The sequence below is a fragment of the Antechinus flavipes genome, chromosome 3 (assembly GCF_016432865.1).
Source record: "Antechinus flavipes isolate AdamAnt ecotype Samford, QLD, Australia chromosome 3, AdamAnt_v2, whole genome shotgun sequence".
Taxonomy (NCBI): domain Eukaryota; kingdom Metazoa; phylum Chordata; class Mammalia; order Dasyuromorphia; family Dasyuridae; genus Antechinus; species Antechinus flavipes.
Genome location: NC_067400.1, coordinates 328,169,070 through 328,182,429, shown reverse-complemented (window position 1 = coordinate 328,182,429; position 13,360 = coordinate 328,169,070). Strand labels below are relative to the sequence as shown.

Below are 13,360 nucleotides of genomic sequence, written 5' to 3'. Positions count from 1 at the left end.
GCCTTTATCCCAAACCCAAATCTCAACAAACTAATTCTCTACTTTTTTTCTGCTCTTGGGCTTCTATAACACAGGCAGGCATTGTAACGGAATCACAAAAGGTTCAATTAGACTCCATTATATGGGTTGTTTTATAGTTCAATAGACATTAAAGTACATCCCAAAGAGCATTTTCTAATGGTTAAATATTTACTTTACAGATCTTTTGGGCGTGAGCTCCTGACAGGCTTCCTCCAAACACTGTAAAATCCTAAAAAAAAAAAAAAAAAAAAAAAAACCATTAAAATTTGTAAAATACTGGAATGGGGAGAATTCATGAAAAAGGTTTTTGCTCATTTTTTCCATGGACTTTTAGAAACTTTACTTTCTCTTGCAAAAATTTTGTATTGTGAATTATTTTCAAATTTCCATATTGTTGTTAAACAGCTTTTCATTCCCAAAGATGATTCTAATAGCTATGGAGCATGAAAACATGTAAAATTAGGAGCAGTAAGATGATATAGTGGATACAGAGCCAACCTGGAATCGGGAAGACCTGAGTTCAAATTCAGCCTCAGACACTTACTAGCTATGTGGCACTGGGCAAATTCCTTAACTTCTGCTTGTTTCAATTTACTCATCTGTAAAATGGGGATAATGATAGCACCTGATTGTTAGGGTTGCTATAAAGCTCAAATGAGATAATAATTGTAATGCACTTAACACAATTGTCTCTCACTATGAAAATTACCATATGAAATTACAATTCCCCCAGTATTAAAATTAAAATGTATCACTGTAATACCATTTTCATAGTTTCTGGAGCTGGACGGCATTTTAGAGACCATCCAGCCCAAACCACTTATTTTATAGTAGGGAAAACTGAGACTTGGCTGGAGTTAACACAACTGGCTAAGTGTTTCAAGGACAGGATATGAACTCAGGCCTTTCTGACTAAGAATCCCCATAATGCCTCTCAGATGCACTGTGCACTTTACTAGCTAACTTTGGTTGCTCAGGCTAAAGGCTAAGTTAGAGGCCATCTTTCCGCCCTGAGTAGGTCTCACAGGACAAAATGTAGAGGAAGTGGTACCCTCTGCTGAAAGGCAAAAACAGAAACAATGGCAGCGTGAAACCAGCTGCACGCTGCATGACAACAGGGCTTATAAAGCACTCTTCTTACATGACCCAGTAAATTGGTGGTCCTAATAGTCTTTTCTCCACATGATAAGAGAGAAAAGGTTGAGTGAGTTGCCACAATCACTTTTCAAAGAAAGGGCTGACTTCTAAATCCCAGGCCTTTCCATGGGCCCTCTCACTTAGGGAAAGATGCTTTCAAAAGTTAAGAAATCCAGAGCATCCTTGAGTGCATGGCTGCTACTGGTGCCACTCATCCTCCCCTCCCACAGCTGGACTTCCCCCCAGCCTGGAGCAGGTCTCTCTCTGTATCAAACCGAGGGGTAAATGAAAATGAAACATTCTAGAGAAGCTTGCTATAGACCAAACCAGTCTTCAATTTTCACAAGTTCTCTGACGATGATAAAAATAAACCATCAGAAACAGCAGAAACTGCTGCCAGGGAGAACTTGGAAAACAGAGAGATTATAACAGCATGGCAAAATGCATGGGGAATTTCTGCCCTTTACTTTAATTTTTTCAAATAACACTCTTTCTGTAGCATTCTGCCATGGAAGAGGCAATAAGATCCAGAAGACATATCTTTTTATGCCTCACTAATGTTGATGCTTTCTCCTATTCAACTTTTTTTTCTTAATCCAATTTTTATAAATTAGCAAAAAACTAAAGATGTTTGACTCTTTGAAGATGATAATTTGTACCTCCATTTGGACTCCCGAAACAAAACATTTTCAAGTCAATACAGCTCTATTATCTAAATGAATAATATTTCAACACATTATATAGGCTGCAAGTGGTACAGGTAGCTGAAGTATTGAGTGTGGAATTAGGAAGACTTAAGGTAGGAAGACCTGAGTTCAAATCTATATTAGCGACATGTACCTGGGCAAGTTACTTTAAAAAATGAAACAAAAAACTCTGCCTCAGTTTCCTCATATGAAAAATGGGAATAATAGCACCTCCTCTTGTTGGAATCTTTACAAACTGTTAAGCATTAGAGTTGATAGAGACAATAATTATCTAATTTAGCATGGTTCAGTATCCTTGATCTGATCTTACAAGGAAATGTTTTGGGCCAGAACCTGAAACAAGGTACTAAGTAGAACTAATAGAAACAATGCTTGTGTTCACACCTTTAGAGAGCTCATGTAAGCAAGAAGTATTTAAGTACTCATTGGAGTTCACAAGTATGGGAAATTTACAAAGTTACACCGTTAACACCTCCTTGAAGCTCTTAGGGCCAGAGAACACTCTGGGAGAAAACCCATAATCCCACTCTCTCATATATAAGAAGAAAGCAGAGGCCCAGTCAGGAGAGTTTAGCTAAATTAGATTGAGAGGGAAGCTACAAGTGAGTTCAGCCAGAAACCCTCTCTCAGAAGAGAGTTATTTCGAAACATTGACTGGAGTCAGAGATGAGCACTCTGGGAGGAAGCCCACAAGCCCTCTCTCAGAGGCAAGACAGATTCACCTTTGTGGTGGCTGGAGGCTGAAGGGACAAACCTTTGGATTTGGAGACATTCGAGGGAGCTCTTGGAACCAAGCAGAGAGATAGGCCTCTAAGCTAACCGGGCTATACTGGAGACAATAAAAGATCTGAACTTTTACCACCTGACTGCTTTTGGGATAATTATTGATCTGAACTGATACTAAGGCTGCCTCCAGAAAACCTTCCTGAGAAACCTGCTTTCTCCCAGAGAAAACCATTTTCCTCTAGTTGTTGTGAAGATAAAATGATGTAATATTTACATAGTACTTAGTAAACCTCAAAACATTATGTAAATACTAGCTATAACTATTACTTTTTAATTATACTTTTGATATGCCAAACCTACTTGATTTCACAGGTAAATCAGGATATTCATAATGTATTTTATATTTCTAAACTACTTTTAGATCTGTAAAAGGCACTAAAGTAAAGCATTACCTATATTTAAATTTACTTGTCCCCAAAACATCCACCTGGAAAAAGCTATTTATTTCATGTGGCCTGATAACAACTATAATTACAAATACTTTCAAGGGAGCACTTGCTTTTAATACCCAATTTATTGGCTAAGAAAAAATACCATAGTTATAAGCTTAGGATTATAGGCATAATAGTATACCTAAGAAATATTCTCTATTCCAAGACATCCTCCATCTGGAACATTACCTCATTCACTAACTATCCCCAAGAGGAAACTCACGATTTCTAGAACCACTTGTACAGAGTAATATTCATTCCACTTTGGGAATCTCCTTAAAACCTAAAGTTGTAGTAAAGACATATTTTCTCCAAGAAAAGTTCCTGAGACATGCACTTATTACTCATATTCATTCTTTTCATTTATTCATTAAGCATTTGTTAAACAGTCCCTGGTTACATTCTACTATAACTCCACCTTGTGGTTAACCTCTATTTTTATAGGTTTTTAATTATGGCCTTAGCTTTTATTAAGTTTTATTGATAACTTTATATGTCATATGTAGAGAGAGAGCAGTTATACAAAAATGACCAACATGATATAATCATGTCTGAAAGTATATATGACACAGCACCCGTAATCCCTTATCTTTCTGAGAAAATAACTTTGGCCTTTAGATAGCTCTTCACCTGGATTACAAATCTACCTACCATCAAGCAGAAGTTTTCATTTTCTCAGGACCACCTGATTAATTCCTTTCTTGTTCCCTTCTACTTTTAGCCTGATAAATTTCAACATACTACATCAAGTTAAAGCTAGATATAACTCAAATATTCACAATGAATATACTATACCTGACTGAAGACATAAACTAGTCTTCCATTGATCCGACCGCGGCCAGTTACCACACTATCGCCAGGAAACTACAGGAAAAAGAAATCAAAGATATAAGAGCCAAAACATAAATGTTATCTATTTTAATTAACATGGTTGTTGCTTTTTAATAAAAAAAAATGAAAAATGAAAGCTAAAACAACACTTGACATATAAGTATGAACAATGAATACAAAATACCCATGAACTCCATTAATGCAATCACACTGGATTAGAAATTGATCAGATTTCTAAATTTGCATAAGAAGTAAAAACTATTAGTATAGTTTTTAAGTCTTACATTCTGCTTCTAAAAACAAGAAACTCCCTGAGAGCTGGAGGTCTAGAATTATCAATTCATATAATCATAGTCTTGGGTTTGCAAATGTTCTCAGAGAATGCTGAGTTATGTATTTTAACTTTTTTAAAGTAAAAAAAACAAACATCGTGATTTCCTAAAAGGAAGGCCACAATTATAAAAGGAATTTCATCGATCAATGGGAATTCTCCCAAAAAGATTGTTAAGACAATTTCCCAGCCTCACACTACAGTAGATCCATACTTAGAAAAACTAGAACAAGCTTAAATTACAAAATTAAATACAGAGAACTACTCATGTCTGGTTATATAATTGCTAGAATGCTGTGAAAATTAAATTATGATTCCTTTGGTTAAAAAAAATCATAGGGAATATCTTACTGAGCTCTCCTTACCTATACTTTGTCTCTTCCCCGGAGCCCAAAGCATCCATTAAATAAACATGAGTTGTATTTCTATTTCTTGTTTAGTTAAAAAAGATATATGTAATGGTCAAACTTTGTGATTTGCTTTCTCAGCTAAGTCTGAATGAAACTAAAACATTATTTTAAACATTTGTTCCAGGACCTTTTTTTCTACAGTGCTAAAAATCTAAGCAACCAAAGCAGACAGAGCTTCTGAAAGATGTATTATGATGAACTCCGAGCAATGTGCAATTCTAAAAGAAGTGACTGCCTAGAAAAGATTCCAGCTCTTCACTCAAAACTAGCACATGTAGATCAATCAAGAGCCCAACAGAGGACCCGAATCATCCGGGTATACTCTTCTGCAGGGTCAATCCTATAAATGCCCCTACCAGCAGTAAACAATTACTGAATAACAAGATATCAGGGGAAAGACGCAACCATTCTCTATGGTGTAACAGGGATTTTTTTTTCACCTGCATCTGTGATTTCTTCAGTGATTTTCTTCTGCAGGGGAGATCAGCAACTGTTTCTAAGATTTCTCAAATCTTAGAGAATTATTTAGGAAACTCAGGTTGTGGTTTGTATCAGAGATAGAACTTAACCCTGGGCCTTTTTTGACTGAGACAGCCCTCTTCCCATGGTGCAATAGTGTAGTGTTCTTCTTTTCTAAAATATAATCCTTCTCTGGGAGTAGATTTCTTGCGGGGCTTCTGGAGGCAGCCTTAGTTTCAGTTCCAAGTAATAATCACCCCAAATGCAGCCAGGAGTTAAAGTGTAGTCCTTTATTGTCTCTTCCAAAATAGCCCGGTAAGCTTTCCTTGGTTCTGAGAGCTCTTGTTACTAGTCCTTTGCCTCTGCCAGCTTCAACCTCCAGCTCTCGATGAATCTCCCAAACTGATTTCTGGCTCTCAGTCTCCTCAACTGACTCCTGCTTTCTCCATCTCTCCAAGTCTCTAGTGCTTGTTCTTTTACATGCTCTTTTAAGGTGTGAACTCAAAGGTTGACTCCTCCTCCGAGAGAGTGGGATTGTGGGTTCCTGACTTGTGAATCTCCAACGCTAATGTGTGAACTAATATGTGAACTCTTAAAGGTCTGAAAGGTGTGAACTCTGAACTACAGAACTGCTAAGCAAGATGCTAAAATTAGACAACTGACTTATCACTTTGTAAGAATTCTAACACAATAGGGCCATTACATCTACATAAATAAATGTAATATCTGTGTAGTAGAATTATACATGCCACAATTCTTAATAAATACCTTATTTTTATCTGATGCCATTCCAAAATCAGCACATCTATGTTCTACAAACATGTCACTTTCAACAAAACTCCCAGGATCCAGCAAGACACTAATTCTCTCTCTGGCTGTTAGTTTTCCCTGAAATGAAAAAGTACACACAAAATGCCCTGAGTAAAATAGTCTGTAAATCATATAAGGAAAACCCAAGGGGAAATTAGCTTATCAGTGACTGTATCTTGCCTTCTGTCACTCTATCCATTTGTACTCTCTTAATCTTTCCCTGGTCCCCAACATCCCAAACCTGACTATTCTGTTTGAAATGACTGGTTAAGATACAGGTTAAAGTGCTGTTTTCCCAGTTTGGTAAAAATTAGGTTTAGACAAACATCTCATACCATATGTAAAGATAAGCTCCAAATGATAACAAGACAGCTATAAAAGGTCAAATAAACAATCAGAAGATCAAGTAAAGAAACACCTTTTATAACTCTGGGTAGGGAAAAAGTTCATAATGAAATAAGAGATAATGATTTGATTACATAAAATTTTAAGATCTTTCATAAGTAAACCAATGCAATTAAAATCTAAAGGGAAATAGTTAATTGGGAAATAATTTTTGCAGTAAGTTTGTTTTTGTTATAGCGGAGATATATAAAATATTAAAATATCTAAGAACCAAAGCCATTATCTAGTAGTTAAATGGTCAAAGGATAGACCAGGAAATTGTCAAAATAAATCCAAGTCATGAATAGACATATTTTTTTAAATGTCCCAATCACTTACAATTATAGAATTGCAAATTAAAACAATTAAGAAATTCTACTTCACATACATTTAAGTCAGAAAAAGTGACAAATTAAAAAATGACAATGGTTGGAGTAATTTCAGGAAAATAGTCATAATAGCAATACCAGTGGAGTTTAGAAATGACCTAGACTTCTGGCTGGATGTGCCGGAAACAATTTGAAAACATCCCCTTTCCCCTCAAATCACTATTCTGTGCATAGCCTTTGAACCAGCAATATCAACATTAGGCCTATACCCCAATGAGATCAAAAGAGGAGCCAGAGATACAAAAATATATACTTCAGCTCCTTTGACTCAGGGGGGTACTCATCAATTGAAGAATGGTTTAACAAATTAAAGACAATTATTGTATTGGAATATTAGTGAACTCTAAAAAATTATGAAGGGGACTGTTTCAAAAACCTGGGGACACAGACTGAACAATTTGCAATAAAAACATTGTAAAGACAAATAACTTTGAAAAAAATCTGTCAATGTAATGACCACCCAGAGAGCTCAGGAGGTAGCAAGATATTTACCTCCCCATAGAGAGGGTGGGCTCAAAGTATGATAGTAAGGGAATTTGTTTAGATTAATTATGTATATTTGGTACAAGATTTTTTTCAACAAAGGGGTAAAGTGGGAAGAAAAGTAAATTTGTTAATCAAAAAAGTAAAATATAATTTTTATATTATGAAAAAAATTGAAATAAAAAATAAATTTAAAACTGATCAATGCAATGATCAATCATGAGTTCAAGAAGACTTATGAGGAAGAACTACTCAGTTCTGACTGAGAGGTTATATCAGGACTCACTGTGCATAATGATACATGTTTTGAAACATGTCCATTCAGGGAAATTGTTTTATTGCAAGGGTCTGGATTTATAATTTTTCCTCACAGTGGGTTGGGGAAGAAAATAAATGTTTGCTGATTGAAAAAAAAAATTTAAGTGTCAGAGGTGGTTAGAAGCGTCAGGAATTTTGTGAGTTCAACTTCAATACCCTCTCCACAATCAGAGAATGCAATAAATGACATCACGTTGCAACTCTGTCAGACAGGATTGGAAGAAAGGACCCTAGGGGTGTGCTCAAGCACAAGGAACAAGGTGGGTGGTAGGCTCTATGGACCTCTTCTTCTCGTGCATAAAAGGAGGGAGTTGCAAGCAAAGTTCTTTATGATTTCCACTCCCACCCCAGCTTTTCCTGGCTCAATGTCTCTACCTGTCCCAACCTGCCCGGATATCCCAGAATACAGGTCTTTAAGAGATAGAGACAGATAAATGCCTCTCAGCTACAGAGAAAGACAGAGAAATACGCGCACAGAGAGACAGAGAGAGAGAGAGAAAGAAAGAGAGAGAGAGAGAGAGAGAAAAGAGAGAGAGAGAGAGAGAGAGAGAGAGAGAGAGAGAGAGAGAGAAAAGAGACAGAGAGAGAGAGAAAGAGAGACAGAGAGAGACAGAGAGAAAGAGAGAGACAGAGAGACAGAAAGGAAGAACAAATAGAAAGAGAAGAGACGAACTACTTTTAAAGTAATTTTAGCATAGGATTTTAGGGGGCGTAGGTGGGGGAGGGTTAGAGTCCCTTTACTGAAACAGATTGAAAAATGGAAAAGTGGGAGGGGCTGGAGCACGCCTCCTTATTACACTTCGTTGATTGGCTGACTCCAAATGGGCGTCTTGGGGCACGCCACAAAATAATAGGCCAAGAGCGAATGAGGGCGGGGCCTGAGGCTTGTCTTTCTGACTTACTCGTTTGTGCTGAGCATCGATACGGTTCTGACCGCCTCCGAGTAGTGCTTCTTGGCGTTTCTTTTCGATGCGCTCTCTAACGGTGACGGGCTGGCTGCAGTATTTTCGGGCCTGCGCCGTCCAGCCTCTGGTACTGCTTACTAGAGCGCATCGGATGGTCCCGGCCGCCGCCGCCCGCAGTGCAACCGCCATCTTTGTTCTGATTTCCTGTCCGCCTTCTTCCCCACCTTTTCTCACTGCGCCGGCGCATTGGGCGCATTGGTGACAGTGAGCATGCGCTGCCTGCTCTACTAGAACAGCGCATACACAACCTCCAGCGGGGAAGATGAACTGGCCCAGTGTACAGAGTGTTTTGTCTATCAGTCCACGTGATTGAGCCTGTTTCGACAATTTTGGGAGCCTTTCGCGTGTGGGAGAAGTCTAATTCTGAACTGTGGGAGTTACAGTTGGGCTATTTCCCCCATACGAACGCTATCCTAGGCCCTAAACCATTGCATGATTCCTTATCTTCCAACTATTTTTTTCAAGTGTCTTTCCTACAGCTACCAGAATAATCCCGGTTAATAATTGCACTGATCAATAAATAGGTTAGTTCACAAGACAGAATAGTCAACTATAGCAATCTAGTGTTTGACAAACCCAAAGATCCTAACTTTTGCGATAAGAACTCATTATTTGACAAAAACTGCTAGGAGAACTGGAAATTAGTATGGCAGAAATTAGGCATTGACCCACACTTAACACCGCATACCAAGATAAGCTCAAAATGGGTCCATGATTTAGGCATAAAGAACGAGATCATAAATAAATTAGAGGAACATAGGATAGTTTACCTCTCAGACTTGTGGAGGAGAAAGAAATTTGTGACCAAAGATGAATTAGAGACCATTACTGATCACAAAATAGAAAATTTTGATTACATCAAATTAAAACGCCTTTCTACAAACAAAACTAATGCAAACAAGGTTAGAAGGGAAACAATAAACTGGGAAAACATCTTCACAGTTAAAGGTTCTGATAAAGGCCTCATTTCGAAAATATGTAGAGAATTGACTCTAATTTATAAGAAATCAAGCCATTCTCCAATTGCTAAATGGTCAAAGGATATGAACAGACAATTTTAAGATGATAAAATTGAAATTATTTCCATTCATATGAAAGAGTATTGCAAATCACTATTGATCAGAGAAATGTAAATTAAGACAACTCTGAGATACCACTACACACCTGTCAGATTGGCTAAGATGACAGGAAAAAATAATGATGAATGTTAGAGGGGATGCGGGACAACAGGGACACTGATGCATTGTTGATGGAGTTGTGAACGAATTCAACCATTCGGGAGAGCAATCTGGAATTATGCCCAAAAAGTTATCAAATTGTGCATACCCTTTGATCCAGCAGTGCTACTGCTGGGCTTATACCCCAAAGAGATACTAAAGAAGGGAAAGGGACCCGTATGTGTCAAAATGTTTGGGGCAGCCCTGTTTGTAGTGGCTACAAACTGGAAAATGAATGGTTGCCCATCAATTGGAGAATGGCTGGGTAAATTGTGGTATATGAATGTTATGGAATATTATTGTTCTGTAAGAAATGACCAGCAGGATGAATAGAGAGAGGCTGGAGAGACTTACATGAACTGATACTAAGTGAAATGAGCAGAATCAGGAGATCATTATATATTTCGACAACGATATTGTATGAGGATGTATTCTGCTATTTGTATAAAATAGAGAAAGAGAAGGTCAATGAATTGGGTTTGCAACTAAAAATGCTAGAAAAGGAACAAATTAAAAACCCCCAGTCAAACACTAAACTTGAAATTCTAAAAATAAAAGGTGAGATCAATAAAATTGAAAGTAAAAAAACTATTGAATTGATTAATAAAACTAAGAGTTGGTTCTATGAAAAAACCAACAAAATAGACAAACCCTTAGTAAATCTGATTAAAAAAAGGAGAGAGGAAAATCAAATTGTTAGTCTTAAAAATGAAAAGGGAGAACTCACCACTAACGAAGAGGAAATTAGAGCAATAATTAGGAGTTACTTTGCCCAACTTTATGCCAATAAATTCGACAACTTAAATGAAATAGAAAAATACCTCCAAAAATATAGCTTGCCCAAACTAACAGAGGAAGAAGTAAATATCCTAAACAGTCCCATCTCAGAAAAAGAAATAGAACAAACTATCAATCAACTCCCTAAAAAAAAATCCCCAGGACCAGATGGATTTACATGTGAATTCTACCAAACATTTAAAGAACAATTAATTCCAATGTTATATAAACTATTTGAAAAAATAGGGATTGAAGGAGTCCTACCAAACTCCTTTTATGACACAGACATGGTACTGATACCTAAACCAGGTAGGCTGAAAACAGAGAAAGAAAATTATAGACCAATCTCCCTAATGAATATTGATGCTAAAATCTTAAATAAAATATTAGCAAAAAGATTACAGAAAATCGTCACCAGGATAATACACTATGACCAAGTAGGATTTATACCAGGAATGCAGGGCTGGTTCAATATTAGGAAAACTATTAGCATAATTGACTATATCAATAACCAAACAAACAAAAACCATATGATCATCTCAATAGATGCAGGAAAAGCATTTGATAAAATCCAACATCCATTCCTAATAAAAACACTTGAGAGCATAGGAATAAATGGACTTTTCCTTAAAATAGTCAGGAGCATCTATTTAAAACCATCAGTAAGCATCATATGCAATGGGGAAAAACTGGAACCTTTCCCAGTAAGATCTGGAGTGAAGCAAGGTTGCCCACTATCACCATTATTATTTAATATCGTATTAGAAACACTAGCCTCGGCAATAAGAGTCGAGAAAGATATTAAAGGAATTAGAGTAGGCAATGAGGAAACCAAACTATCACTCTTTGCAGATGATATGATGGTATACCTAGAGAACCCCAGAGATTCTACCAAAAAGCTATTGGAAATAATTCATAATTTTAGCAAAGTAGCTGGCTACAAAATAAATCCCCATAAATCCTCAGCATTTTTATACATCACCAACAAAACCCAACAGCAAGAGATACAAAGAGAAATTCCATTCAGAATAACTGTTGATACCATGAAATATTTGGGAATCTATCTACCAAAGGAAAGTCAGGAATTATATGAGCAAAATTATAAAAAAGTCTCCACACAAATAAAGTCAGACTTAAATAATTGGAAAAATATTAAGTGCTCTTGGATCGGCCGAGCGAACATAATAAAGATGACAATACTCCCTAAACTAATCTATTTATTTAGTGCTATACCAATCAGACTTCCAAGAAAATATTTTATTGATCTAGAAAAAATAACAACAAAATTCATATGGAACAATAAAAAGTCGAGAATCTCAAGGGAATTAATAAAAAAAAAATCAAATGAAGGTGGCCTAGCTGTACCTGATCTAAAATTATATTATAAAGCAGCAGTCACCAAAACCATTTGGTATTGGCTAAGAAATAGATTAGTGGATCAGTGGAAAAGGCTAGGTTCACAAGACAGAATAGTCAACTATAGCAATCTAGTGTTTGAGAAACCCAAAGCCCCTAACTTCTGGGAAAAGAATTCATTATTTGATAAAAACTGCTGGGATAATTGGAAATTAGTATGGCAGAAATTAGGCATGGACCCACACTTAACACCATATACCAAGATAAGATCAAAATGGGTCTATGACCTAGGCATAAAGAACGAGACTATAAATAAATTAGAGGAACATAGAATAGTTTATCTCTCAGACTTGTGGAGGAGAAAGAAATTTGTGACCAAAGATGAACTAGAGACCATTACTGATCACAAAATAGAAAATTTTGATTACATCAAATTAAAAAGCCTTTGTACAAATAAAACTAATGCAAACAAGATTAGAAGGGAAGCAACAAACTGGGAAAACATTTTCACAGTTAAAGGTTCTGATAAAGGCCTCATTTCCAAAATATATAGAGAACTGACTCAAATTTATAAGAAATCAAGCCATTCTCCAATTGATAAATGGTCAAAGGATACGAACAGACAATTTTCAGAGGATGAAATTGAAACTATTACCACTCATATGAAAGAGTGTTCCAAATCATTATTGATCAGAGAAATGCAAATTAAGACAACTCTGAGATACCACTACACACCTGTCAGATTGGCTAAGATGACAGGAAAAAATAATGATGAATGTTGGAGGGGATGCGGGAAAACTGGGACACTAATGCATTGTTGGTGGAGTTGTGAACGAATCCAGCCATTCTGGAGAGCAATCTGGAATTATGCCCAAAAAATTATCAAATTGTGCATACCCTTTGATCCAGCAGTGTTTCTATTGGGCTTATATCCCAAAGAAATACTAAAGAAGGGAAAGGGACCTGTATGTGCCAAAATGTTTGTAGCAGCCCTGTTTGTAGTGGCTAGAAACTGGAAAATGAATGGTTGCCCATCAATTGGAGAATGGCTGGGTAAATTGTGGCATATGAATGTTATGGAATATTATTGTTCTGTAAGAAATGACCAGCAGGATGAATACAGAGAGGACTGGTGAGACTTACATGAACTGATGCTAAGTGAAATGAGCAGAACCAGGAGATCATTATACACTTCGACAACGATATTGTATGAGGACATATTTTGATGGAAGTGGATTTCTTTGACAAAGAGACCTGAGTTTCAATTGATAAATGACGGACAAAAGCAGCTACACCCAAAGAAAGAACACTGGGAAACGAATGTGAACTATCTGCATTTTTGTTTTTCTTCCCGGGTTATTTATACCTTCTGAATCCAATTCTCCCTATGCAACAAGAGAACTGTTCAGTTCTGCAAACATATATTGTATCTAGGATATACTGCAACATATCCAACATATAAAGGACTGCTTGCCATCTAGGGGAGGGGGCGGAGGGAGGGAGGGAGGGAAAAAAAAATCGGAGGATGTATTCTGATGGAAGTGGATT

The 13,360-nt window shown here is 36.7% G+C and overlaps 1 protein-coding gene across 1 annotated transcript in view; it reads right to left on the bottom strand.

Annotated features, from left to right (window-relative positions):
* Positions 1-8,635, bottom strand: part of PCCB (propionyl-CoA carboxylase subunit beta) — a 64,187-nt gene extending 55,552 nt beyond the window's left edge. The window contains exons 1-4 of the mRNA XM_051985601.1: positions 8,400-8,635; positions 5,882-6,001; positions 3,878-3,946; positions 194-250 (exon numbers count right to left, since the gene is read on the bottom strand). Of these exons, the coding sequence (XP_051841561.1) occupies positions 194-250; positions 3,878-3,946; positions 5,882-6,001; positions 8,400-8,591 (438 nt within the window). The 5' untranslated portion in view covers positions 8,592-8,635. The remainder of the gene's footprint in view (positions 1-193; positions 251-3,877; positions 3,947-5,881; positions 6,002-8,399) is intronic.
* Between the last annotated feature and the right edge of the window lie 4,725 nt (positions 8,636-13,360).